Genomic DNA, 25,963 nt, shown 5'->3' with positions numbered 1-25,963 from the left:
CAGAGGGGCTCTATAGCTCCTCCCGACTGGCTGAAGAGAGGATGGGAGCTATCTGCCAGGACGCTCCTCGCCTTCTTCCTCGTCCTTTCTGTAAAAAGTTGAGTCAAGGGCTTTTGGGGTTTACCACCTATTTTGCCTACCATTGACACAATCCTAGACAGTTTATTCTTCTATCTACAGTGTAGGTGACCGTACCAGGCAGGAAGGTTAAAGGTTAAAACACTCTCAACAATAGTTTTGTACACTAATTCTAAAATCTGCCGGCTGACACCGAGGCCACTAAGTTTCCTTAGAAGATAAAGGTCACTGTGAGCATCTCTTGAAGATATACTCTGTATTTACAGAGAAGCTCACCTGGGTGTCCAGGACTGTACCGAGGTATTTAAAGTGTTCCACAGTTTCAACATGTTGGCCATCAAGTGAAACTAGCTCTGTGATCAAATGTTGTTTTGTGCAGCACATGATTAATTCTTTCGTCTCGGCCACATTGATTTCTAGCTGGCTAGTGTGACACCGTGTTTGAAGGGCTGTAGTGTGGGCAGAGGTGTAAAACTGCGAGGCAGTAGTTCTAGTTCTAGCATGTCAAAAAGCCACCAGGCTCCATTATGGCTGGATTAGCATGTTAATCCAGCCAGAGAAGAAGTAAATTACATGTTTGTGTCCATTCAAGTCAGATGTTTGCTTTGTCAGCCTCGCTTTGTCAATGAAAAGTAATAAGCAGGTGAAGGTGCACTAAGGCAAACAGACAGGAGAGTCACATGACTCACCTGTGGCCTAATGCAGCGCTCCTGCCAACTCCCTGTTAAATATAAACACTATTCAGATATAAGCGCCAATCACAGGATGAAAGTGAGTATAAGAGAGATCTGTCGACCAGCGAAGAATCCAGAAGACAAAGTGTAAAGAGCATTATGGACCTTACTGCCACAGTTGCGTTGGCCGGGCTGATCTTAGCTCTGCTGTGGTTGTTTAGAGTCAAAACCAGTAGGAAGAATCGTTTACCTCCAGGACCCATTGCATTTCCTGTCATAGGAAACCTGCCGCAAGTGGACAGGAATGTACCTTTTAAAAGCTTCCTCAAGGTGAGATTTTATTTAACATTATTCACTTTGATTTAATTATTAAATTTTTTATTGCACTTTTGCACAAAGATAATTTTTTTTTTGCATCAGACTGTTTATTACCTTGACAAATCATGTCTTGTTGTAGCTCAGTGAGACCTACGGTCCTGTGATGACGTTGTACCTGGGCTGGCAGCGGACGGTCGTTCTGGTTGGATATGATGCAGTGAAGGAGGCTCTGGTGGACCGGGGCGATGACTTCTCAGGCAGAGGGCCGCTGCCTTTTCTGATCAAGGCTACCAGAGGCTACGGTAACACGAGACACTTTAAAATCTCAGGGATTTTTTCAATGGTTTCATGCATGATTTCAGCATGTCTCTTTATCTACACATGCTCTGCACATTTTCTATTGTCAGGTTTGGGGATGAGTAACGGGGAGCGTTGGCGCCAACTGCGACGTTTCACACTGACAACCCTGAAAGACTTTGGGATGGGACGCAAGGGGATGGAAGAGTGGATCCAAGAGGAGAGCAAACACCTGAGGGCTCGCATAGATACATTTAAAGGTGTGTTTTCAGCTGTTTGTTGTAAGAGCACATATTTCATACAAGGATACACAATCTGTCAAGTTAAAGGGAAAATTCACCACCTTTTTATGTGGATGTCCAATCAGTGTTGATGGTAACTGTAGTCAATTAAATTAGATTAAATTCCTCAGGTCGTGCTGTATTGACCGAGTAAGCCGAGTTCTCCTGCTTGCAGAGCCGTGCCGGCAGCGCCTACATGTACCAGGATGCATTGTGCCGTATCCTCGGCCTCTCTCTCTCGGCTGCATTTCTTTGGTCGTATACTCTGGCTCGAATAAATATGGCTGAATATCCAAATTGGTATCACGCCAAAGTGTGTAATAGAGGCGTGAATATTACATGCGTATATGAAGGTTTAGGAAAAACGTCATGGTTGGCCTTAAAATTAGTACGTAAACTACAATACATGCGTAATCAATGCAACATGAATCTGTTTTTTTTTCTCTTTTTCACTTCTTTTTATGTTTAAAATTGTTTTATTTAGATTTTTTTTTCTCTACAGTATGTAAAGCGTCTTTGAGAACTTTGTAAAACGCTATATAAATCCGATGTGTTATTATTATTAAAGCACGTCGCACACGTCACTAACGTAACTTACAAAACAAAACATCACTCTCCTGGACACTGGTCTCCTGGTTGAAAGTCCTGTGTTAATTCGACCCGTGCACCTTCCTGCCCGCCATAAGCGGCAATCTTTCTCACTTTTTATTCTATGTCACTAGCTCTGAGCGTAGCATATTCACACAGATGCGTTTACATTGCAGTCAGTACAGACTACATGGTGTGGAAATAACACGCAAGAACGGCGTTCTTATTACACGCTTACCTTGTTCATTATTGTGTCATTCACACGCCTGTTTGTGTGATCGGGCTGGAAGTTGCAGTTCTTCTTGCCTCCAACTACATCAAATGACGGCGCTGGATGCTGGAAGAACAACAGATTCTTGCAGCTGCAAACTCAGCTTTCTTAGACAATACAGCATGCACCGAGGACTCGTCAATAAGTCGATCAACACTGATTGCACATCTACATAAAAGGAGGCAAATTTTCCCTTTAAGTTCTGCTTTGTACGGCCCCGAATCACAGCTTCGGTCCCAAATGGTTTCTCACAGCTACAGTATGTTTCAGGACAGTAAATGAAATGACCAAAAAGATGGAATCTGAGAGACACCGAGAACAAAGGAAACACCCTATCAATCATAAAACTTTAAGTCTGAATATTGTCAGCCAAATGTGACCAATTACACTGACGGACGTAAAGAAAACTACATGATTCATGAAATAATCACTCAACAACTGAAAAGAGTGTGTGGGATGCTTTGTTGGATTGCTCGGCGTGTTTATCTCTCTTGCTTCGGCTGCACTCTTTAATCTTTATCTCTTTCTGATGGCAGTCTGTGCAAAGTAAACACAGAATATGTTACGTAACCCGCTAAACCAGCGAAGCTTCACTCACAGCCTTGATTGACTGGAATACCAAATAGGGAATTTTAAACTGCATTTACATTTAAACAAATATGAGATTGTTTCACTGGAGGCGATCAACTTGAATTTAAATAATACTTCTATTGATTTTTTTTTACATTTTATATTGATCAATAAAAGTTAATGATTGAATGAGAGTAAAAAAAAGGTTGCAACAGAGGTACAAACTTGGTGTCATGCATACATGGCCTTGGATTGTGCTTTCAAGCTAAATGCTGCAGGCATTTCAAAAACATGGCAGGCCCCAAGCTGTAATAAACCGAAATCATCTTTTAAAGATGCAAACTTTTCTCCCAGGTCAACGCAGGTTATTAAAACGTCCAAAGTGAGCTAAAAAATGTTCAAACTCCAGCAAAGTTTGAACATTTTACTTAAAACATTTGAAAAACATTTGCATGGCAGATAAAACTGGATTCTGTGTTCTTGCCAACATAACCTTTTTCTTCTGATTAGTATGTTTAATAAAGCTAACTGTGTCTGCCTCCAGCCAAGCCATTTGACCCAGCGTTCTTCTTGAGCCGCACCATGTCCAATGTGATCTGCTGCCTGGTGTTTGGCCAACGCTTCGGTTATGAAAACAAGAAGTTCCTGCACCTCCTCAACATCACATCTCAGATTATAAAGTTCTTAAGCAGCCCTTTGGGTCAGGTAGGTGGAGCTGGGAGCCAGAGAGTCACAGGCTGATATTAGCTGGGTTTTCAGATGGTGTCCTGTATACAATATTTTATTATCCCCTGAGAAACAAAGCTGCAGTGTGCTGTGTGCTTCCATCTCCCTCAGATGTACAACGTCTTTACCTGGATCATGGAGCGTCTGCCCGGCCACCAGCACACTATTTTTGCCAAGGTAGATGAGGTGAGAGAGTTTATCGAAATGAAGATCCAAGAGCACAAAGAGACGCTGGACCCCAGCTCCCCGAGGGACTTCATCGACTGCTTTCTCATCCGAATGAATCAGGTTGGAAACGATCATTTGTTTTGTTTTTAGGAACCCGAGACCATATCTGTCATTTTAAAAGGAACAGTGTATAACAAATCTATCGGCAGAAACAGAATATAATATTAACAAGTATGTTTTCTTTAGTGTATAATCACCTGATGATGAGAGTCTTTGTGTTTTCGTTGGCTTAGAATGAGCCGTTTATATCTACATACGGAGCGGGTCCTCTTCACAGAGCCGACCGCCATGTTTCTACAGTAGCCCAGAACGGAAAAACCACTGTGTTAAAGGGACTGTTTGTAACTTCTTACACGTATAAATGAATCCGGGTCGGTGACCTATGCACGCTTGCATGTGGCTACGCTGTTCAGACAGGACTCCAACACAAACTACACGGAAGCACCAAAACCGCAAAGTTCTATCTAGTGAAGCCCGTCTGTTAAACAGTGTTGGCCGCGGTCGGAGACCGTAGCTTTGGTCTCCAGGGCCGGAGTCTCTGCTGTACTCTGCTCCTCTGCCTGCCTGCCTTCACTCACACACCGCGCTCGTTCTCGCTCTTTCGCTCCACTCTCACGTGCATGCGCGCACACTACACACTGCAGAAGAGTTAGTTTAGTTCTGAAAATATCTAGTGAATTTGCAGTCGACGTTTGAACAGAAATAACTGCTGCAGCTCCTCCAGACCAACCGAGGTGTCGCGTGTCTTGTGAAGTGACGGAGCTCCGCAGCGAGAAACGTTATCGTCGCCGACCAAAACTCCGGTGTCTCCCCTGTTCCCTCCGGCCGCGGTCGGGAGGCTGAGGCAGGAAAAGCCAACACTAGGATCAGCATTGATTCATGGAGAGACCTTCGTCTGGTCAGCTAACATTACTGCCAAGCAGCTGAAATATAGAGTGATATTGTGGTTTTAGCTGACGTGTGTCGCCTCACTGTTTTGACCGATGCTTGTCATGTCTATGTAGAACGAGCACAAGCGCGAGCAACAGGACGCTGACTTTCGTTGACTTAACGGCCACAGGTGTCGCTGTTAACAAGCGAATTCTGATTCTTACAGTCCCTTTAAAGTGTTTTTTTAAACTGATCATGTGCATTTTTTACCACTTTGTCCTCAGGAAAAGGACCTTCCCACAACTGAGTTCATCTATGACAACTTGGTCTCTACAGTGTTAAATCTCTTCCTGGCAGGAACAGAAACCACCAGCACCACCATCAGATATGCCCTCAGTGCGCTGATCAAATACCCCAAAATACAGGGTACATATAGGTCCCCTAATGGAGGACACAGTCGTCTTATTTTACCAGTTCTACATACATTATAGTCAGTAAATGAATAAGCATGTGGAAATACTTTTTGCTTTGTGCAGAGAAAATCCAGGAGGAGATTGACACTGTGATTGGACAAGGCCGTTGTCCCAGCATGGAGAACAGGAAGTCCCTCCCCTTCACAGATGCAGTCATCCATGAGGTGCAGCGCTTTATGGACTTAGTCCCCCTCAGCCTCCCTCACTACACCCTCCAGGACATCACCTTCAGGGGTTACGCAATCCCCAAGGTACTGTCCAGCCCAAGATATTATATTCATTAGAGGGGAAATAAAGCATTATGACGCTAACATCATGTCTTCTCTCAACAGGACACTGTGGTCATTCCCTTGTTGCACTCTGTGCTGAAAGAGGAGAAACAGTGGGCGACCCCCTTGACCTTCAACCCCCAGCACTTCCTGGACCAGAATGACAACTTCAAGAAAAATACTGCATTCATGCCATTCTCTGCAGGTAAAACACATCTTCAGCTGCAGTTGATAAATCATGCATATTAACTAGGGCTGTCAATCTATTCAAATATTTAATCGCAATTAATCGCATGATTGTGCATAGTTTATCTTGATTAATCAGACATTTATTTTATCTGTTCAAAATGAACCTTAAAGGGAGATTTGTCAAGTATTTAATACTCTTATCAACATGGGAGTGGGCAAATATGCTGCAAATGTATGTATATATTTATTATTGGAAATCAATTAACAACACAAAACAATGACATTATTGTCCAGAAACCCTCACAGGTAATTTTAGCATAAAGAAATATGCTCAAATCATAACATGGCAGTGTGCTGACTTGACTATGACTTGCCCCAAACAGCATGTGATTATCATATAGTGGGCATGTCTGTAAAGGGGAGACTCGTGGGTACCCATAAACCCATTTTCATTCACATATCTTGAGGTCAGAGGTCAAGGGACCCCTTTGAAAATGACCATGAAAGTTTTTCCTTGCCAAAAATTAGCATAGGTTTAGAGTGATATTTATCCTTTGGTTGGTACCAATGGATTCGTTAGGTTTTATAGTTTTATATGATACCAGTACCTTCACTCTAGCTTTAAAACTGATCGCGCTACAACCTTCGAAAGATCGATTTTGTTAATACGTTAAAGCTTTGTGTTAACTTTGACAGCTCTAGTTTTTACACATAAAAAAATATGTTTTAATTTAACTTGGCTGCATTGATAATATCAAAATCAAAACAAACATGCAAAGTATGAATAACAAACCAATAAAATGACTTTAAAAAAAAAAATTATAATAATAATTTGAATAAACAAATCACTTTCTAAATTGTATTTATGTTAAAGGTCACTTTGAGACTCACAAAGCAATAAAATACCAGTTATGATAATTGAATTTATTGTTGTCTTGTCTTTCCACCAAATAGTAGAAAAGTATCGATAAATATCTTCTTCTCTGTTTTGTGAAATATTTTTGTTTGTGAGTGTGGTTTGTCCAGGACTAACGGGTCATTTTGTGCTACATATCTTACGCTTTGTTTGTGTTTGTGTGTCTTCACAGGGAAGAGAGCCTGTGTTGGCGAGTCTCTGGCTCGTATGGAGCTTTTTATCTTCTTAGTGTCGCTGCTGCAGAATTTCACCTTTTCCTGCCCCGGAGGCCCCGACAGTATAAACCTAGTTCCAGAGGTCAGCGGCTTCGCCAACTTGCCTCGCGCGCAACAGATCATCGCCACGCCGCGTTGAGAAGAGTCCACTCAGACCGCCTATCATCGCTTGAGGCCCTCACAAGGATGATCATACAGCATATATTGCTTTATTGTGACACACATTTATGTTTGTTGTACAGTTGGTGTTTGCTGCAGCAGACAGGCCCGTCAGCATGATTATGAATCCTCTTGTCTCTTGCTTTGGTTGTCTTTTCATACATATATTTTTTTGGTATATATTTTAATCCATTCTTGGTCCTGTGTTAATTGTGAACATGCGTTCTTATATAACAACAATAAAGGTACTGCTGCTATAAAAATGCATTGCTACATTAAAGTACTAAGTCCTTTTATACATACAAATGGAAATAAATTACTTGCTGCTATGAATAATTGTATCTCCCTTTTAGAATGTTTTCTTTACATTATATATGTATATATATAAATAAATGTGCTTTTATTTCTATTTTCTTATATTTCTGCACATAAATAAATAAATATATATATATATATTTATACATTTTATTATTATTAGTATTCTATTTTCTTATATTTCTGTGTTTTTATACAAAAACACAGAAAAAAAAATATATATTTATTTATTTCTATTTGTTTACATTTCTGTGCAGAAGCATAAGAAATATATATATATATATGTATATATTTATACATTTTATTATTATAATTATAATTATAATTATTATTATTATTATTATTATTATTCTATTTTGTTATATTTCTGTGCTTTTATATAAAAACAGAAAACAAATATATGCATATATTTATTTATTTATTTCTATTTTCTTATATTTCTTCTGTGCTTTTAAATATAAGCACAGAAAAAAATATATTTATTTATTTATATTTTCTTATATTTCTGTGCTTTTATATAAAAGCATCTGTAACGGATCAATAATGTTTTTCTGATCCTGTTTCTGAGCAGGATCAGGGTAGAAGGTAACCTACAAGCTGCACCAACTCTCGCGAGACAAACGCTCTTACCAATCCAATCTAACCTAAAAGAGTTTCGCAGCTTGTGGGTTACCTTCTATTCCTAGAAAGGGAGTTACTCGAGGTTACCTCAGTTTCCTTCGTGCTGCCGCAAATCAACATGAAATCACTCCAGAGGCGGAAGTTTGACCGCTCGACGAGCTGCAGCTGTGTGTAGTTAAACAGTCAGTGTGTCTCTCTCTCTAAAGATTAGTGTAGCAGCAGAGGACAGACGTGTATATTATTATTATTATTATTATTATTATTATGGAGTTGTTTGCCACGTTTCTTCTAGCAGGGCTCATCATCGCCTTTCTGTGGCTGTTAAAGGTGAGGAGCAGTAAACATGTGTGTTTACCTCCAGGACCAGTTAGTCTGCCCGTCATAGGAAACCTGCACCAGCTGGACAAAAGAGCTCCTTTCAAAACTATGCTGAAGGTGAGAATGAGTGATAATAAAACTATACTATATACTGTAAGTTACATACTGGGGTCACTCCTGTTCTGTTATGCAGCAACATTTCTGTCCCCATGACCCTCATATTTTTATTTAAAAAGTGCCAAATATGTATAATAAATGTCTTAAATTATAGATTACGGTCTTATTCATCACATCAATACAGACTAATGCACATTAACATTCTTTTATTTAGCTTTTTTTTTGTACATGTGCTCAATTTTACCATGTCCCCAGTGCAAAGTAGCCTAAGCACTTTCTACAAGAACTACAAACCATAAAATTATAAAATACTTAAAAATGTTCTTTATTCTAATTATTATTATTATTTTATAGACCATGATAAACTCTGTGATTATACAAAAAAAAGCTATAGTTGTAATTTATTTATTTATTTACATATTTATTTGTATAATGTATATATATATATTTACAATGTATTCATTTATTTATATATTCATTTATTTTTATAATGTATTTATTTATTTATATATTTATTTAGTTATCTTTATAATGTATTTATTTATATATATATATATATTTTTATCATTTTCATCATTTACTGTGTGTCTCTGAAGTCATTTCATCCTGTTTCTCGATCATCCCGTACCATTACCAGATCGGATGTCGGGTAGATACTGACTCAAATTGCTGGATCGGATATCAGTGACAATGGGGCCCATCTATTAAATTCAATGTTCATATACAGTATACATTATATACTGGAATTTCAATTCCTGTTTAGGTTTTGACCAATTTGTTGCTGCATTAAAATGATTGATTTCTTCAGTAAGTAGCCGTGTAATAAGTGGGATAATGTACAGCTACCAGGGTCATTGTTGTGAAATAAACCCCTTCAGGGCGATGCAAGTTTATTTCACAACAATGAACGGCTCGCTGTACATTATCCCTTACATGTTTGTGAGTCCAGGGTATGTGGTTCGTTCTCTGCAGTTCTCTGGGTGTGTTCACTTTGGTTTGTTCCTTGCATGTCTGTACAAGAATCAGATACATGTTTGTTGCTCTCCAGCTTAGCGAAAGCCACGGCCCTGTGATGACGGTGTACCTGGGCCCTCAGCGCTCCGTGGTCCTGGTGGGGTATGACGCCGTGAAGGAGGCGCTGGTGGACCAAGCAGATGACTTCTATGGCAGAGGACCTATTCCTTTCTTGATGAGAGTTACCAGGGGCTATGGTAATACAGGGATTATATGTTTACGTGTAACATAACAGCATGTTTGAGTACAACACTGTGTGTCTTTACGGTGGCTTTATTAGTGACATTGTGTTTTTATTCAATTTTTTATGGTCACAGTTTCTCAGGTTTCAGTCCGCTGTAAGAAGCTTTAATTATTTTGTTTCTTTCGTACGTGGAGGCCAGATTTATTATGACTATTATCATTTCTACATCTTCAAAAGGTTTGGCGATCAGTAATGGAGAGCGCTGGCGGCAGTTGCGACGCTTCACCCTAACAACGCTGAGAGATTTTGGGATGGGACGCAAGGGGATGGAAGAGTGGATCCAGGAGGAGAGCAAACACCTGGTGGCCCGCATAGAGAGTACCAAAGGTATGTTTGTTCTGTTTGTGTGTTTCTACATCAGTTATATACTCACAACTAAAAAATTACTCTTGTCAATATTCATGGATTTTAAACTTAAATAAACTGTAACATTGAAGTCTGAGTAAACAGATACGGGACAGAATCGTCCAGGTGGTGCTGACCTGTTTTAACAGTCAAACTGAAAGTTTATTTATTCCTTTTTCTCTCCAGCCACACCTTTTGATCCCACCTACTTCATGAGCTGCACCGTGTCCAACGTGATCTGCTGCTTGGTGTTTGGTCAGCGCTTCAGCTACGATGATGACCACTTCCTCTCCCTGCTACAGATAATCTCAGACACCCTGAGATTTGGCAGCAGTCCCTGGGGTCAGGTAAGAAGAGGAGGTGCAGAGAAAGACTATACCGTAGAATACTGCCGTGGTGGGTTGGGTTCAACCCGTTCTCACTCCCAACTCATCAAATATCGCCGATTGGTAAGTGCCCCCTCGGCATTGGAAACCGACGCACGGAGGCACCATTTAGCAACAGTATGTGACGAACCGGGCTTTAAACTAACTCCAATGTAAATCCACCCGTGGCGTTATTTGGCGGTCGGAGCAAGTGACGTAATATTAATAGTGTGAGAGTCGTTCAGGGCGGGCGGGATGGGTGGTGGACGGGTCAAACAAACACAAGACTTTCATCCAGTAGACCGTTGTTGGTGTCCCGTGTGACTTATTTTTTCACGTCAGTCTTTAGTCACGTGATTCGTCGGTATCGTCAGTCCCATGAGTCGCTAGTCGGTGAAGTTAACGTCAACCACGACCGTTTCCTAACCCTAACGAAGTGGTTGTGTTGCCTAAACCTAACTTCCTGTGAAGTTTATTTTGAAAGGACACTATGCATGTAACGAGCCTATATTGACACGCCGTCCCTGGTCCGTCCAAAAGTAACGTAAGAGGGGTACGCCGAGTGTCTCCGATGCCGAGGGGCACTGACCAAACGGGACGACGAGATGAGTTGGGAGTGCGAATGTGTTGATGGGTCAGTGGTTAGGAAGACAACTGCACAACTGGAGGGTCCATTATATATTTATTTTTTAGTTGTAGTTTAACAAAGTACAAAGTACAAGTGTAGATACCAAGGTTCAGAAACTATTCTTTGTTAATTTTGTCCTCTAGGGAATGATTTGCAGGGAGGGTCGGTGGCTTTCTATCTGGTACCAAAGGTTGGCAGCTACTTTCTACTCACATAACAGCTGGTCGTGGAACACATTATTCACATGATTATTTTTTCCATCACAGATGTATAATGTCTTCCCTTGGCTGATGGAACGGCTGCCAGGTCGACATCACAAAGTGTTCGCCAGAATTGAAGAGCTGAAAAAGTTTATTGTGAAAAAGATCCAGGAACACCAGGACACGCTGGACTCCAGCTCACCCAGAGATTACATCGACTGCTTCCTCACTAGACTCAGTCAGGTATTAACTAGAATATATGTGACCTGGAAGTTCGTTTCATTTACTGTGGACATGCTTACTCATTACACATACTTATTCACTGATGCAAAATGCACGTACTCCCTGTGCACAGTCCCACGAGTCCATTTGAACATCTTGAATTGTGATCCTGCAGCAGGTTGTATTGTCAAATCAGTAAAATTGCTCTTGTTTCGTTTCTTTAGGAAAAGCACATTCCCACAACCGAGTTCCACCACGACAACTTGGTGTCGACGGTGTTGAATCTGTACCTGGCAGGAACCGAAACCACCAGCTCAACTATCAGATTTGCACTAAGTGTGCTGATCAAACACCCCGAAATACAGGGTAGGTCACAGAGAGCAGTGTAAAAGAAAATATGTACGCAGACTCTTTCACTTATGATAACAACCAGAGCCTGTCATGGCAGCAAGAAGCACTTTTAGTGGACGTAAATGACGCTGCCAGCTTGCCCCAATAGCACCATATTGCAGCCGGTGAGCAGCTTCCGTTTACAGCGCTCTCCCTCAATACTGGACCAACTTCAGAATTGTTTGTCCTTATTAGTCAGTTTGACGCAATAACACGAGTATTTTATTGCTTTGCTAATTAAGTATTCGACTAATTGTTAAATAACTGTTTTTTTCTCATTCTGAAGATAAAATGCAGCAGGAGATTGACACTGTGGTGGGACCGGGGCGTTGTCCTTATATGGAGGACAAGAAGTCCCTCCCCTTTACAGACGCAGTCCTCCATGAAATTCAGCGTGTTATGGATATTGTCCCCATGAGCATCCCTCACTACGCACTCCAGGACATCTCCTTCAGGGGTTACACAATCCCCAAGGTATTCTGCTCTCATCACATTAAGTTTATTGATGCAGAATGTTTCCAGATAATATAAAAATGGTGTTTGTCTGTACAATCACTGTTCCCATGTTGCACGCTAACATCATGTCTTTTTTCTCAATAGGACACTGTGGTCATTCCCTTGTTGCACTCTGTGCTGAAAGAGGAGAAACAGTGGGCGACACCCTGGTCCTTCAACCCCCAGCACTTCCTGGACCAGAATGGCAAATTTAAGAAAAATCCTGCATTCCTGCCATTCTCTGCAGGTAAATTGTTAAAGGGATAGTTTGGATGTTTTGAAGTGGGGTTGTATGAGGTACTTATCCATAATCAGTGTATTACCTACAGTAGATGACGGTCGGCACGCCCCCAGTTTGGAGAATCAGATAGGAGTTACCACACAGAAGCAAAGCAATGCACTGCTGTGGACGGGGGCAGCAAAACGTATTTTAGACACCTAAAAGAAAGGCCCACCTAAAAAATATCAATATCAGCGTTAATTAAGTGTACGCTATATTTAGAATATTTTTGCTCGTACATTAGTACATTGCTTTGATCCCGTGCTCGTACTCCTGTCTGCTTCTCCAAACTGGGGGTGTGCCGACCGTCATCTACTGTAGGTAAAACACTGACTATGGATAAGTACATCATACAACCACACTTCAAAACACATGAACTATCCCTTTAAGTACATTTCCTTCAACTCTGTTTCACTCATTCAGAAAATGTGGCTTGCTAAACAACAGTGTTGTCCTGCTCTTTTCTGAGCTATGATGTGTTCAAGAGGCTAAACAAGTCCCTGCAATCATTTTTTTTTATTGGTATATATTCTTCTAATTCTGACTGGTTTGTTTGTGGTTATCTCTCAGGAAAGAGAGCTTGTGTCGGAGAGTCCCTCGCTCGCATGGAGATCTTCCTCTTCCTGGTGTCCATTCTGCAGCGTTTCACCTTGTCCTGCTCCGGAGGACCTGACAGCGTGGATCTCAGCCCCGAGTACAGCAGCTTCGCCAATCTGCCTCGCACATACAAGATCATTGCAACGCCCCGGTGGTAATGATATTTTACAGCATAGTCCCGTGTTTTCAACCTTTTTGTTATGGCCTTCGAACCTCCGAAAAAGTGCATCATTTGATACCCAGGGGCCTAATTTCATACGTAGATCAAGCACACTGATTTAATTCTTTCTCCTGTGCCAGCTGTACCCAGCTGCTCACTTCACTGCTCTTTAGATTGAACTCCCACTGATAGTTTTAATTAACAATTTAATGGTTTAAATGATGCCAAAGCAAAAAATAAATACCCAAACATTTGGTAATGTGAATTTCCTAGACTCTTGCTGAGATAATAATTGAAGGGTGACATTAAAGACGGTGCCTTAGTTAATCTAATGTAATCTTTACAGACCTGCTCACATCATGTTTATACATATTCTGTCAGCATGTTTGGTATATTATTATAAAATTATGAACAACTTTGTCATCTTTTCAACAAGATTCTCAGTTAATGATCTCGAATAAGCTTTTACCAAATGTTAAAAGTTTAGTTAAACCCCCAGAATACAAAAAGTTTATCTTCTATATTATTAGTAAATAATCTGAAATGATCCCAAAGAACAGATTAAGTCCCTGATTGTCTAATTATGTTATAATTTATATAAACCACCTGTCACTACATAGACATCTAAATACGGGAAGTTTGGCTTACGGTGTAGTTTCTTTGTAATAGCACACCTCAAACAGGAACAAGCTTCAGTATCATACTGTAATTAAGTTTGTTTCCCATCTTGTTAAGTGTTATGTTCAGAGACGCTCACACACCGCATCACTTTGATGCAGTAAAGTCCACTTTGCAATCCGTCCTTCCACCGTGCAGCTGTGCATTTCGCCACAAGAGGGCACTTTTTTTTATTTTTATTTTGCTTTAGCTGATAAAAGCTTCATCTGCAGCTACTCAGGAATAAATAATATAACACTTGTAAAACAGTTAACAACATATATCCTCTTAACAGCGTCTTTTAGTATTGGTTTAAAGAGTTGTTTGGGGTCATTTTTGTTTAATGTTTTGTTTCCTCACCTGACTATATGCACTTTTTGGGAGGTGTTTTTTTGAAGAAGATAAATGCAGGAATCACATGATAAAAACATAATTGTATATAAATGTATTTTATGCTTAAACGAGAAGTATTTTGTCCAAATTCCATCAATCATCTTGTGACGGACTGTGTTGGTTTACAGGAAGTAGCACAGTGACGTACAGCATTCAGTAATTTGATGAGTTCAGGTCAGGTGATCGATCAAGCTGCGTGTCAGGCTGTCGGTGTGTTGATTGTCAGACTTTAGGGATCGTTGTCAAAGACTGAGGCTGCGATGTGTCAAGAACTCATTAAATTACTGAGGGTCAACTGTCACGGCAGGTTTTTATTAAACCTTGATGAGACCCAGGAACATAGACATCAAGCGTACAGTATTAGATGTGGTACTGTGATATATACTAAGTACTTTTTTTTTGTTTTTGTAATACAACATTTACATCATGTAAACTAATGCATTTATTCATTCTATATTTTTATAATAAAATGTATCAGGAAATAAATATTATTAAAAAATATTGTGGTTTATTGACTATCTTTAATCCTAACAGACCCATTGTTTGTCTTTTTTAGGGGGTGCAGGGGGTCTTTAGGGGGAGATAGCAGGTCAACAGTAGATGTCACATAGAAGTGGTGTACATCATCTGAAAGCTGGGAACATGAAGATTAATTTGAGATGCATCTCAGCACATTGTGCATGTAACATTATGATGAAAGTAGACGATGGTTATTCCCATGCTCTATTATGTCTCATAAGTTGTTGCAGCAATGTTTGGGTTGATACCATTTGTTACACAGATTTGTTGCTAAATTTAACCATTTATTACCACTCGATAATTGATAAAAATAATCAATAATCCCTGCTAAATTCCACATTAAAACACCAAGACCTTGAGGAACACCATAGAAACAGCCATGCTGTGATTTGGTAACAGAAACTTTTGACATTTGGCGATTAGATGGCGAGCACTTCTGTTGTGTAAACTGCTCAGAAACCCCCTTATTGTAATTCTACCTAGGAAAGCCATCCATCCTCTGAATGCCCTATTTCTTTAGTTTGTGGCTGTAAAGTTTCAAGAGGCTGTGATTATCCTAGAGGTCACCAGAGGTCATTTTATACAGTGAGGTCAAGTTTAAAAAAAATCACTGCTGATCCCGCAGGTCTCAGAGGGGAACATGTAGTGCTTATTTAGTAGCCGCTATGAACCTGCATGGGGATCAGTTGTCATTGGCTGCACTAGAAAACTACAGTACATTTGCCATGAGATGACGGCACACTGGTGACTTTCATGAGCTATTTAATATCATTTTATAGAGATGTGAATGACGTCTTCAGCACTGACACTTGCTGTATCCTTTGGGTACTTTAAGTACAGTATGTTGCCTAACCTGCAAGTGTAAATGTCTTAACTGTTGAGTGTTGTGTACACTAAGTGATGTCAACAAACATGACAAGTGAAAGTGATCATAGACTTAAAATACACTTTTTCACCGCCACACCAAGAATATATGCAAACTGTACTGTATTCAGATGTTTCCACAAGTCCATCCTTCTCAGTTCAGACACAAACGTGTTGCTTTGTTAAATGTTGGGCAGGTGATATTTATGCTTCACCTGCTTCTTAACATCCGGTGCTGGTGAGATGTTGCTGTTGGGTAACTGAGGCAGGTACTGAGCCTGGAGAGAGAAAGAGAGAGAGAAAACAGGTTGAGATGATGCTTTATTTTTTTACACCTGTGGTAAAAATAGGAAGAGGGACCGTCGTTTAAATGTTAAGTTAAGTAGGTAGTTTCTTCTTTGAATGTATAGGCAATGGTAAAAAAGCAGCTCTTGTGTCTGACAAATGAGACGTGTGTGGCTATAGCAGGGTGCACAGTCTGTAAGTTTGGGGTTAAGGCAACATTTCTTACACCATTAAAGGGATATTTCGTATTTCGGGATTTTTCTCCAAACTGTTGGCGTGCCGACCGTCATCTACTGTAGGTAATACACTGACTATGGATAAGTACCTCATACAACCCCACTTCAAAACACCCAAACTATCCCTTAAAGCCGCTATGTTTCATACGTACCCCTGGCTGTCTGCGTCGTGAACCTTTGTCATGTCGTCTTCCCGGGCGCTCGCCCTCACGGCCCCAGTTGACTCCATCCTCCTGGAAGTAAGGCAGCTCCAGCAGCTCTTCCAAGGACAGCCGGAGCGAGGGGTCCATCACCAGGCACGACTGCTCACACAAAGGCGTGAAGAGTTAGCGTGGAGTGTTGGCATTTCAGTCAGGCTCTATCACACATAAACATAACGTACCTTCATAACCTGGAGGGCGTGAAGAGACACGCCATGGAAGCGCTTTTCCAAGGGCTCCTAAGAGCAAATATAAATGGGAAATAATAACATCGACCACACGTCATCGCCTCTCTGTTAAGAACATTATTATGCATTCTTAATGGTAAGAGGAGTCGTACCGTCGTGTCAGGTTCAGGAATACTGACTCCACTGAAGAAGACGTTGGAGCGGAAGACCTGCTGGTGACGAGGGATCAGGTCACCTAAGGTCAGAAAGGAGATCATCAGTGTGATATCGGTTGATATCGGCCTTTAAAAATCCACTATCGGTCGACCTCTACTCTTAAATCCATCTGCTGATCGTGGGAACTAACAAGAAAGCAATGTCATAATTCTGCAAGTGAGTTTATGCATCCCTAGGTAGATTATTTCTGTGGCCCTTCAGTGTACCTAGAGTTTTTCGGATGAGGTAGAGCTGGTCAACATCAGACTTCCCGGGCCACAGTGGATTCCCGTTGAGCAGCTCGGCGAAGACGCAGCCCAGGGCCCACACGTCCACGGCAGGCCCGTACTGAGTGTCCCCGACCAGCAGCTCAGGGGCCCGGTACCAGCGGGTCGCCACGTAGTCTGTGTAGTCATCCTCCGGTCCCGCTGAGAACACCGACACACAGACAAGATGGAGATAACTTGTACGAGACACACATGCACTTAGAATGCTAAATAATGAATACTGAATAACACGTACATTGTAGAGGAAGGGATTACAAGGCATGCTGAATGACTACATGTTAATGTATGGTAACATAACACGGAAACCTAAAGCAGGAAGGGTAAACAGAGACACAGAGTGGCTGAGCGGTCCTCCTGTGCCATGCATTCATCGAGACATTGAAAGTGAGGAGGCAGGAGCTCATTCAGGCTCCGTGTTGAATAAGTCATTAGAGGCAGATTAGCACTAAATGCACTTAAATGCACTCGCTCTCTGGATGACTTACTCAGAATGCGGGCGAAGCCGAAGTCGCAGAGCTTGATGACTCCGGTTTTGGTGAGGAGGATGTTCTCTGGCTTTACATCACGGTGGATGCACTGCAACACAAACGCTCGGCATCAAGGTTTAGCAACGTGATACACAGTCTCTTAGTGACGGAGAAAGAGGCTTATATTAGGGAAGGACCTGGAGGAACAATAGCAAGAGATCAGGAACCTGTACACATTTCAGTATTGAAACTGAATACTGCATCGCAGTTACTGAGACTTAAATGACTCCTGTTGGGAGGATCGAAGCCTAAACAAAGTTTGCTCATTGTGATCTGGAATTGTCTTTACATTTATGTTAGACGAGTTCACATGTTTTGTGGTTTGAGATGGTGCACCTCTTCAGTCAGTTCTCACAATTTTTCAAATATTTTGTACCGTAAGAAAAGCATGTTTATATCAATTTGTAGGTTAATTTATGGTATGGTTTTCCCTTGGATGGCCAAGGAACTCAATGGTGGGCCACGGGCCAAAAGTAAACTCTTTTGCTCACAATTGAGCTCATTTCCAGTCATAATTTATGAATTTCCGAGATTGTTTAAGGACCCCAGCATGCAGAAATAATCTAAAGAATAGGCAAAAATAACACACCGCATTCAAAAAACTCTATGGGTTTCCCCCAAACTGTGCGTGATTATCATATAGTGGGCATGTTTGTAAAGGGGAGACTCACGGGTACCCATAGAACCCATTTTCATTCACATATCTTGAGGCCAGAGGTCAAGGGACCCCTTTTAACTGAGCCTGCTACAGCCTCTGAAAGGCAGTAAAGTTCCCGCGGGTCTTTCAATTAAAAAACTAAATAAATCGCTAACATCTGGCGGGCCAAATCGAACCTTATGGCAGGCCAAACTTGGCTCACAGGCCCCACTTTGGGCAGCAATAGTCAACAGCAGCAATAGTCAACAGTAAAACAGTGAAAAAATAAAACATCTTAAGGATATGTTCATATTTCTTTTTTAAGTGTATCTTAAAACAATAATCAGCTGTATGTTGAGAGAGTTATTCGTCCTTTCCAACTAAAATATGGTGGACAAAATACACAGTCTTTGATTTACATTCTGTAAATAAAAGCTGGAGCTTACAGTATATGAGGCTGTGGATTTTGTCCCCCAACTTTTATAGTGTTGTCACACTGGGAACGGGTCGCTGCGTGACCAGTATGGAGAGGCTCAAAGACTAAATACATGATGATTTAGTATTGAAAATATACTGACATTGTGCTTGTGGCAGAAGTTGACAGCCTGCAGAGTCTGCCACACTATACTCTTCAGCTGAGCCTCTGGTACCCTGCAGAGAGACAAAGGAATATTGATTGTTGTTAGAGGAACAAAACAAAACCTATTTACTAGTCATGTCTTGCTTGTCTATTATTTAAAAAAAAAAAAACAGAAGTGGTGCTTTAACACAGCCCTCTTGTCACCCGGGTAACCTTAGGCCTGTCTCTAACAGCAACAGCGCCTTTGTTTTCAGGAGCAGCTAGAGTTTCTGCTGCACGGCCTTGCGGGAAAAGGAGAAATGGTCCGATAGCACCTGGTAGCCTGGGCGTGCTGTGTGACTTCACATGACGAAACTAAAACTCTTATCTTGTGACTATAGATTGCATGAGGAGCAAAAAGGATAACCCATTCCCCGAAATAGCTGTTCCTCCTTCAGTCTGCTGCCAACAACTCTCTACGTCTTTGAAATCTCTTGGCAACAGTCTTTGTAATTCACCCCGGTCCTTTCTGCTGTCCTTCTTCTGTAAGCAGTACTCTTAACAAATGCAAGTACACACAATGACTTATATGTTAAGGAGAGGCCCACTTTTGCACTGGTGGAAGATATTCAGATCCTTTACTTAAGTTAGCGTAACAATACCACAATGTAAAAATACTCCATTTCAATTAAAGGTCCTGCATCCATATTGTACTTAAACGGGTCATATCATGAAAAACTCACTTTCTCAGTGCTTGTAAACATACATTTGGGTATCTGGAGTGCCTACCAACCCACAAACTGTGAAATAAGCAACCCATCCGCTCTGACAGTAAACAGGAGTGTGGTGATGTTAAAGAGTGAAAGACACACATCGGGTGGGCGGGCGGGAAGGGAGGTGGATGGGTCCAACAAGTAAGGATCATCCTGGGGTTCGTGTCCTGCGCGTCTCTTTACAATCAGCTGTTCGTTCGTGTCTCGTGTTCACAACGTTCAGTGTCATTTTCACTGTACTGACGTAGTTGTTTTAAGCCCAACCATGTACTGTAGTTCTTTCCTAAAACTAACGACAGTGGTTTTGTTGCCTAAATGCTGTAGAGTAAAAAGTATAATGTTTCTGTCTAAGATGTAGTGAGGCATAAAAGGGAAGTACTCGACTAAAGTACAAGTGCCTCAAAATGAGTAAAATGTTCTTGAGAGCAGTACCAACAACATAGATCAGATACACACACACTGAAGATGTAAAGTGAATGATTGTCTTCAATTTTCTACATATGTGGCCCTTCAGTTTCTTCCACAACTCACTGATGTAATTCAGAACAACTCATAGACAATGGCGAGACTCCCCTGACCTACCCTCGAGGGTGTTTGTCCAGCTCGTTGAGGACCGTCTGCTCGCAGAACTCAAACACCAAGTGGAGCCGTCGTTTCCTCCTGAAGACCTCCAGCAGGTTGACCAGATTCACGTGTTTCAGCTGCTGCAGGACCAACGGAGAACATGGACACTGTTTCAGTGCAAAATGTTTAATTAAACCTATAGAGGATCTAAAATCTGTCTTTAGTCTTTAAACACAGACTTAAACAGGGCATGAAACGTGCATATTTTGGCACTTGTAGTGGCCAAATGTATTAGAAAAAACATCTTGCATAAAATCTGATTTAAAAAAAGTTGTTAAAACCACAAATGTGACAAATTATTTTCGTAATTTCTACCTAGGTATCTAGCTAGCGAGCCGCCATGTTGGAGTGACGCCATTGCATACGTAACAAGGTTGGTTTGCCTCCATTCGCCTCCAGCGGTAGACGGTCAGACGGTCAACATTTTGGGTTAAAAAAGTAAAGTTTTGTTCCAAAAATAAATTATCTATTTGTACCACTGGGTGTATAAAATAAAAAAAAAAAATGCAAATATATATTGGACATTCTGTGGATGTTTGTGTACATATATATTTATTTTTATACGTATGAGTATTTTGCAATAAAAGAATAAGAAATAAAATACAATAAATTATTGTGCCTTACGTTAGCTTGTGATGGCTACGATATTTTTTAAGGGATGTCTCTATTTGTATCTGTGTAACTCAGCCGAGCCAACCAACCTCATGACGTTCCAGGCTAGAGTACTGCCAAAGAGTAAGAGTAAGGAGATGAATGTTTTTTGATAACAGTCGCTGCCGCCATTTTGGACTGAAAGCGCTTATTATATTCATAATATTTTATTATTCCACACAGGCCATTTCAGTACAATATGACAATAGAACAGAAATAATTTTAAAAACGGCCATGGCCATTTTCAAAGGGGTCCCTTGACCTCTGACCTTCAGATATGTGAATGAAAATGGGTTCTATGGGTACCCACGAGTCTCCCCTTTACAGACACGCCCACTTTATGATAATCACATGCAGTTTGGGGCAAGTCATAGTCAAGTCAGCACACTGACACACTGACAGCTGTTGTTGCCTGTTGGGCTGCAGTTTGCCATGTTATGATTTGAGCATATTTTTTTATGCTAAATGCAGTACCTGTGAGGGTTTCTGGACAATATCTATCATTGTTTTGTGTTGTTAATTGATTCCTTACAATAAATACATACATATATTTGCATAAATCAGCATATTTGTCCACTCCCATGTTGAGTGCAATTAATCCAGATTCAATATTTTAATCGGTTGACAGCCCTAGTTTAAATGTCTTTAAAGCTCTTTGCCTTGTGTATGAATGGGCTAATTATATCTGCATGACACCTTCCAAACAAAGCAATAAAAGCCTGTGGTGTTAGATGTGAGCCAACTTGATACTATTGGGCGATACTCATCTCTTCTCACCTTCAGCATTCGTATTTCTCGCAATGCAATCTTCTTAATGACAGGGTCATCTTCAGACTCCACAAACTTCTTGATGGCAACTATCTGTCCAGTGTCTCTGTGTCTGCACTTGAACACCACACCGTAGGAACCCTCGCCAATTTTGGCCAGCTTTTCATATTTCTCCATCGGGCAGTTAGTACCTGTCACCTGTCAAAAGACAAACACACTCAGCACTTCACTAAAATGTAATAGATTCCCCAAATAGAATAACATTAGTACGCTGTATGCACATGTCTATTAACTTTCCTCTAACACTGTAATCTAACCTAACCTTAATTTTATTATTCTCCTTTCGAAAAAGTAATATACTTTAAGTTTATTTTATGAAGAATTGGGACTAAATTGGCCCACTTTTTATTGGTATAGTAAACTTTGAGTACACAACTAGTTTACACATAAGTTTTATTTTGTACTGCAACTATAAGTATACTGATAGTTTACTAGTTTTATACTTGTAGCCCACTTTTTAGTTTATGAAAGTACACTTTAAAGTATACTTCTTAAGTATATCTCAATCAAAAGATTAAGTACTGTACAAGTAGGCCTATAAGGCAAGAATACTTAAACTTTTCTGTATACTTGTCAGTATAAGCCAAGTATACTGTACTTCGACTTTTCTGTATACTTGTCAGTATAAACCAAGTATACTTAGAGTTTCCTGTATACTTGTCAGTATGAGCCAAGTATACTTAGAGTTTCCTGTATACTTATCAGTATGATCCAAGTATACTTAGACTTTTCTTTAGTATACTTGCTAAGTATATCTCTGATAAGAGCCTACATAAAAAGTAAACTGAAAGTATGCTCTCTTATTCTAAGTTTAAAAGAAGTATACTAATAGCACACTTAAATAAACTTATTTTAGGTAAGGGGTATAGTATAGTAAACTTTGAGTACACAACTAGTTTACACATAAGTTTTATTTTGTACTGCAACTATAAGTATACTGATAGTTTACTAGTTTTGAACTTGTACTTCGTATACTGTATATTCAACTTTTCTGTATACTTGTCAGTACGAGCGAAGTATACTTAGACTTTATACTTGTCAATATAAGGCAAGTATACTTAGACTTTTCTGTATACTTGTCAGTATGAGCCAAGTATACTTAGACTTTTCTTAAGTATACTTGTTAAGTATATCTCTGATAAGTACATAAGTATACTGAAAGTATGCTCTCTCTTATTCTAAGTTTAAAAGAAGTATACTAATAGCACACTTGAATAGTGATAGTTTACTAGTTTTATACTTGTAGCCCACTTTTGAGTTTATGAAAGTACACTTTCTTGTATACTTGTCAGTATGAGCCAAGTATACTTGGACTTTTCTGTATACCTGTCAGTATGAGCCAAGTATACTTAAACTTTTCTGTATACTTGTCAGTATGAGCCAAGTATACTTGGACTTTTCTGTATACCTGTCAGTATGAGCCAAGTATACTTGGACTTTTCTGTATACCTGTCAGTATGAGCCAAGTATACTTAGACTTTTCTGTTTACTTGTCAGTATAAGGCAAGTATACTTAAACTTTTCTGTATACTTGTCAGTATGAGCCAAGTATACTTAGACTTTTCTGTATACTTGTCAGTATAAGGCAAGTATACTTAAACTTTTCTGTATACCTGTCAGTATGAGCCAAGTATACTTAGACTTTTCTGTTTACTTGTCAGTATGAGCCAAGTATACTTAGACTTTTCTGTATACCTGTCAGTATGAGCCAAGTATACTTGGACTTTTCTGTATACCTGTCAGTATGAGCCAAGTATACTTAGACTTTTCTGTTCACTTGTCAGTATAAGGCAAGTATACTTAAACTTTTCTGTATACCTGTCAGTATGAGCCAAGTATACTTAGACTTTTCTGTTTACTTGTCAGTATAAGGCAAGTATACTTAAACTTTTCTGTATACCTGTCAGTATGAGCCAAGTATACTTAAACTTTTCTGTATACTTGTCAGTATAAGGCAAGTATACTTAGACTTTTCTGTATACTTGTCAGTATAAGCCAAGTATACTTAGACTTTTCTGTATACTTGTCAGTATGAGCCAAGTATACTTAGACTTTTCTGTATACTTGTCAGTATAAGGCAAGTATACTTAGACTTTTCTGTATACTTGTCAGTATGAGCCAAGTATACTTAGACTTTTCTGTATACTTGTCAGTATAAGCCAAGTATACTTAGACTTTTCTTAAGTATACTTATCTCTGATAAGTACATAAAAAGCAAACTGAAAGTATGCTCTCTTATTCTAAGTTTAAAAGAAGTATACTAATGGCACACTTGAATAAACTTCTTTTAGGTAAGGGTTTGTTTTCTTAACCTGTGACACCTGAGAGAGAATACTGCTTGTGGACACTTATTAACTATAGTTTTTGTGTCACAACCAGCATGAGAGGCACACTCACCTGTCCACAATCTGAAAGGGTCTTCATCGACAAGTCAGCAGCGAGTCTGCAGGTGATTTAAGTCCATCGAAAGTCCTTTAAGTCTGAACTATTGCAGCAGTAAGGAGGATCTCAGAGGTGTCTCTCTGTGTCTCTGCTGCTACTATAACTCCCTCCCTCTGCCGTCTCCTCGTCCTGAGCGTCGTCACCATGGTAACCCTCTCTGCTTATTATTAGTATGTCGTTAAACAGTAAACTGACTCACTCTGTCTTCATTTTCAGTCAGTTTTTCACACTGACACGATGCCTCGTACATTCATAAACACAGAAATAGTAAATAATCATTACAATGTTTAACTTACCGCTTAGAAACTGCGCAGAAAAGAGCAACAAGACACAGGATGCCAATTCACAAAAGCTGGCTACGTCAGTTAAAACACGCTCATGGATACACGTACGTTGTAACCTTGGAGACGGGTGGCGTGATGACGTCAACAGGAAGCAGCTGTTATAGTTTTCCTAACCTCAGTTGACCTCAGTGATGGAAGAAGTACTCAGAGAGGTTTTACTTTAAGTAAAAGTACAAACATCTCAGTGTAGAAATACTCTGGTATAAGTAAAAGTCTTGCATTCAAATTTTTAAAAGTAAAAGTATAAAAGTATTAGCATCAAAATATACTAATATACTAAAAGCACATTATGCAGAATGAGAACCTTTTGCAGGCCCATTTCAGACTAATGTATATTGTATTATTGTATGATAATTATTGATGCATTAATGTTTACATTACTTTAAAGGTCCGATATTGTAAAAAGTGAGATTTTCAGGTCTTTTTCTTATTTACAAAACAGGTTTAAGTGCTATATAAATACTGTTAAACTATCAAAATGCTCAATATACGGAGAAATACACACAGCCCGTATTCAGAAATTGTGCGTTTGAAACAAGCCGTTAGGATTTCTGGCCATTTGTGATGTCACAAATTTACAATATTTAGACCATTACATGGTTTTAGACATAAACATTCTTAATGTGTCCCAGTTTATTTTCGGTTGCAGTGTATGTGAATGACATCAGCTGACAGGAAGTAAACATGGACTTCCGTTGCCATTCCATTGAAATGAGCTAAAACGGAGCATTTCAGACAGAGGATGAGTACAGGCATATTCAAGCAGACAGTACGAGGAAAATAACGTGTTTTTTTTAACATTGCAGGATGTAAAAATGTTCTAGTACAAAACACAAAATACAAGTATGAACCTGAAAATGAGCATGATATGGGACCTTTAATATCTATTTTAATAGCATATAAAGTTCTTAAAAGTTGCTTAACATTGACCAGCTACCACATAAATGCTTCTTTTCTTAAAACACATATACAATATTAATCAAACTTTATATGATAATATAACATTGACAGCAATCATTCAGCTGCGTAATGAGTACTTTTACTTTTGATACTTTTAAGTACCCTTTACTGATGACACCTCTGTACTTTTACTTGAGTAAGATTTTGAATGCAGGACTGTCCCTCCTCTTTAGTCACACTCCCTGTTCCCCAGACCCCTTTATTGCCATTTTCCATCCATCCACCTCAGACTTTCCCTCCTTTCTCCATCACCTGACTGCTCCGCCCAGCTACACACCTGTTCCCACGTCCCTCATTTGCTCTGCAGTTGCCAGACCTTCCCCGCCCACTTGCTCACCTGTTTCCACTTTCCCTCGTCAGC

At 40.0% G+C, this 25,963-nt stretch overlaps 3 protein-coding genes across 6 annotated transcripts; 2 read left to right on the top strand and 1 right to left on the bottom strand.

The window, feature by feature from the left end:
• The first annotated feature begins 831 nt into the window (after positions 1–831).
• LOC141771187 (cytochrome P450 2G1-like) lies at positions 832–7,458 on the top strand. 2 transcript variants are annotated; one of them, XR_012594692.1, is made up of 10 exons: positions 832–1,082; positions 1,210–1,372; positions 1,478–1,627; positions 3,622–3,782; positions 3,915–4,091; positions 5,186–5,327; positions 5,438–5,625; positions 5,707–5,848; positions 6,921–7,177; positions 7,222–7,458. XR_012594692.1 is itself a non-coding variant. In XM_074641197.1 (9 exons), exons 1-9 carry the CDS (start codon positions 912–914, stop codon positions 7,100–7,102), a joined length of 1,476 nt encoding a protein of 491 aa, XP_074497298.1. In that variant the 5' UTR covers positions 832–911; the 3' UTR covers positions 7,103–7,458. The 2 variants fall into 2 exon arrangements, 1 of the variants encoding a protein (XP_074497298.1); XM_074641197.1 differs by having other exon boundaries at positions 6,921–7,458.
• Positions 7,459–8,161: 703 nt separating this feature from the next.
• Positions 8,162–14,916, top strand: LOC141771186 (cytochrome P450 2G1-like). 2 transcript variants are annotated; one of them, XR_012594691.1, is made up of 10 exons: positions 8,162–8,493; positions 9,542–9,704; positions 9,929–10,078; positions 10,283–10,443; positions 11,356–11,532; positions 11,736–11,877; positions 12,188–12,375; positions 12,502–12,643; positions 13,247–13,876; positions 14,502–14,916. XR_012594691.1 is itself a non-coding variant. In XM_074641196.1 (9 exons), exons 1-9 carry the CDS (start codon positions 8,323–8,325, stop codon positions 13,429–13,431), a joined length of 1,479 nt encoding a protein of 492 aa, XP_074497297.1. In that variant the 5' UTR covers positions 8,162–8,322; the 3' UTR covers positions 13,432–14,916. The 2 variants fall into 2 exon arrangements, 1 of the variants encoding a protein (XP_074497297.1); XM_074641196.1 differs by having other exon boundaries at positions 13,247–14,916.
• Positions 14,917–15,276: 360 nt separating this feature from the next.
• Positions 15,277–24,747, bottom strand: LOC141771194 (cyclin-dependent kinase-like 1). 2 transcript variants are annotated; one of them, XM_074641206.1, is made up of 10 exons: positions 24,595–24,747; positions 21,806–21,994; positions 20,336–20,457; positions 19,000–19,072; positions 17,743–17,833; positions 17,198–17,398; positions 16,928–17,010; positions 16,770–16,826; positions 16,540–16,689; positions 15,277–16,144 (listed from the first exon to the last, which is right to left on the bottom strand). In XM_074641206.1, the coding sequence occupies exons 2-10, from the start codon at positions 21,971–21,973 to the stop codon at positions 16,049–16,051; spliced, it is 1,041 nt and encodes a 346-aa protein (XP_074497307.1). In that variant the 5' UTR covers positions 21,974–21,994; positions 24,595–24,747; the 3' UTR covers positions 15,277–16,048. The 2 variants fall into 2 exon arrangements, with proteins under 2 accessions (XP_074497307.1, XP_074497306.1); XM_074641205.1 differs by lacking the exon at positions 24,595–24,747 and adding an exon at positions 24,254–24,454.
• Between the last annotated feature and the right edge of the window lie 1,216 nt (positions 24,748–25,963).

This window comes from Sebastes fasciatus, chromosome 7 (assembly GCF_043250625.1).
Source record: "Sebastes fasciatus isolate fSebFas1 chromosome 7, fSebFas1.pri, whole genome shotgun sequence".
NCBI lineage: Eukaryota > Metazoa > Chordata > Actinopteri > Perciformes > Sebastidae > Sebastes > Sebastes fasciatus.
Note: the sequence above shows the minus strand (reverse complement) of the source record. Positions and strands in the feature narration are given on the sequence as shown.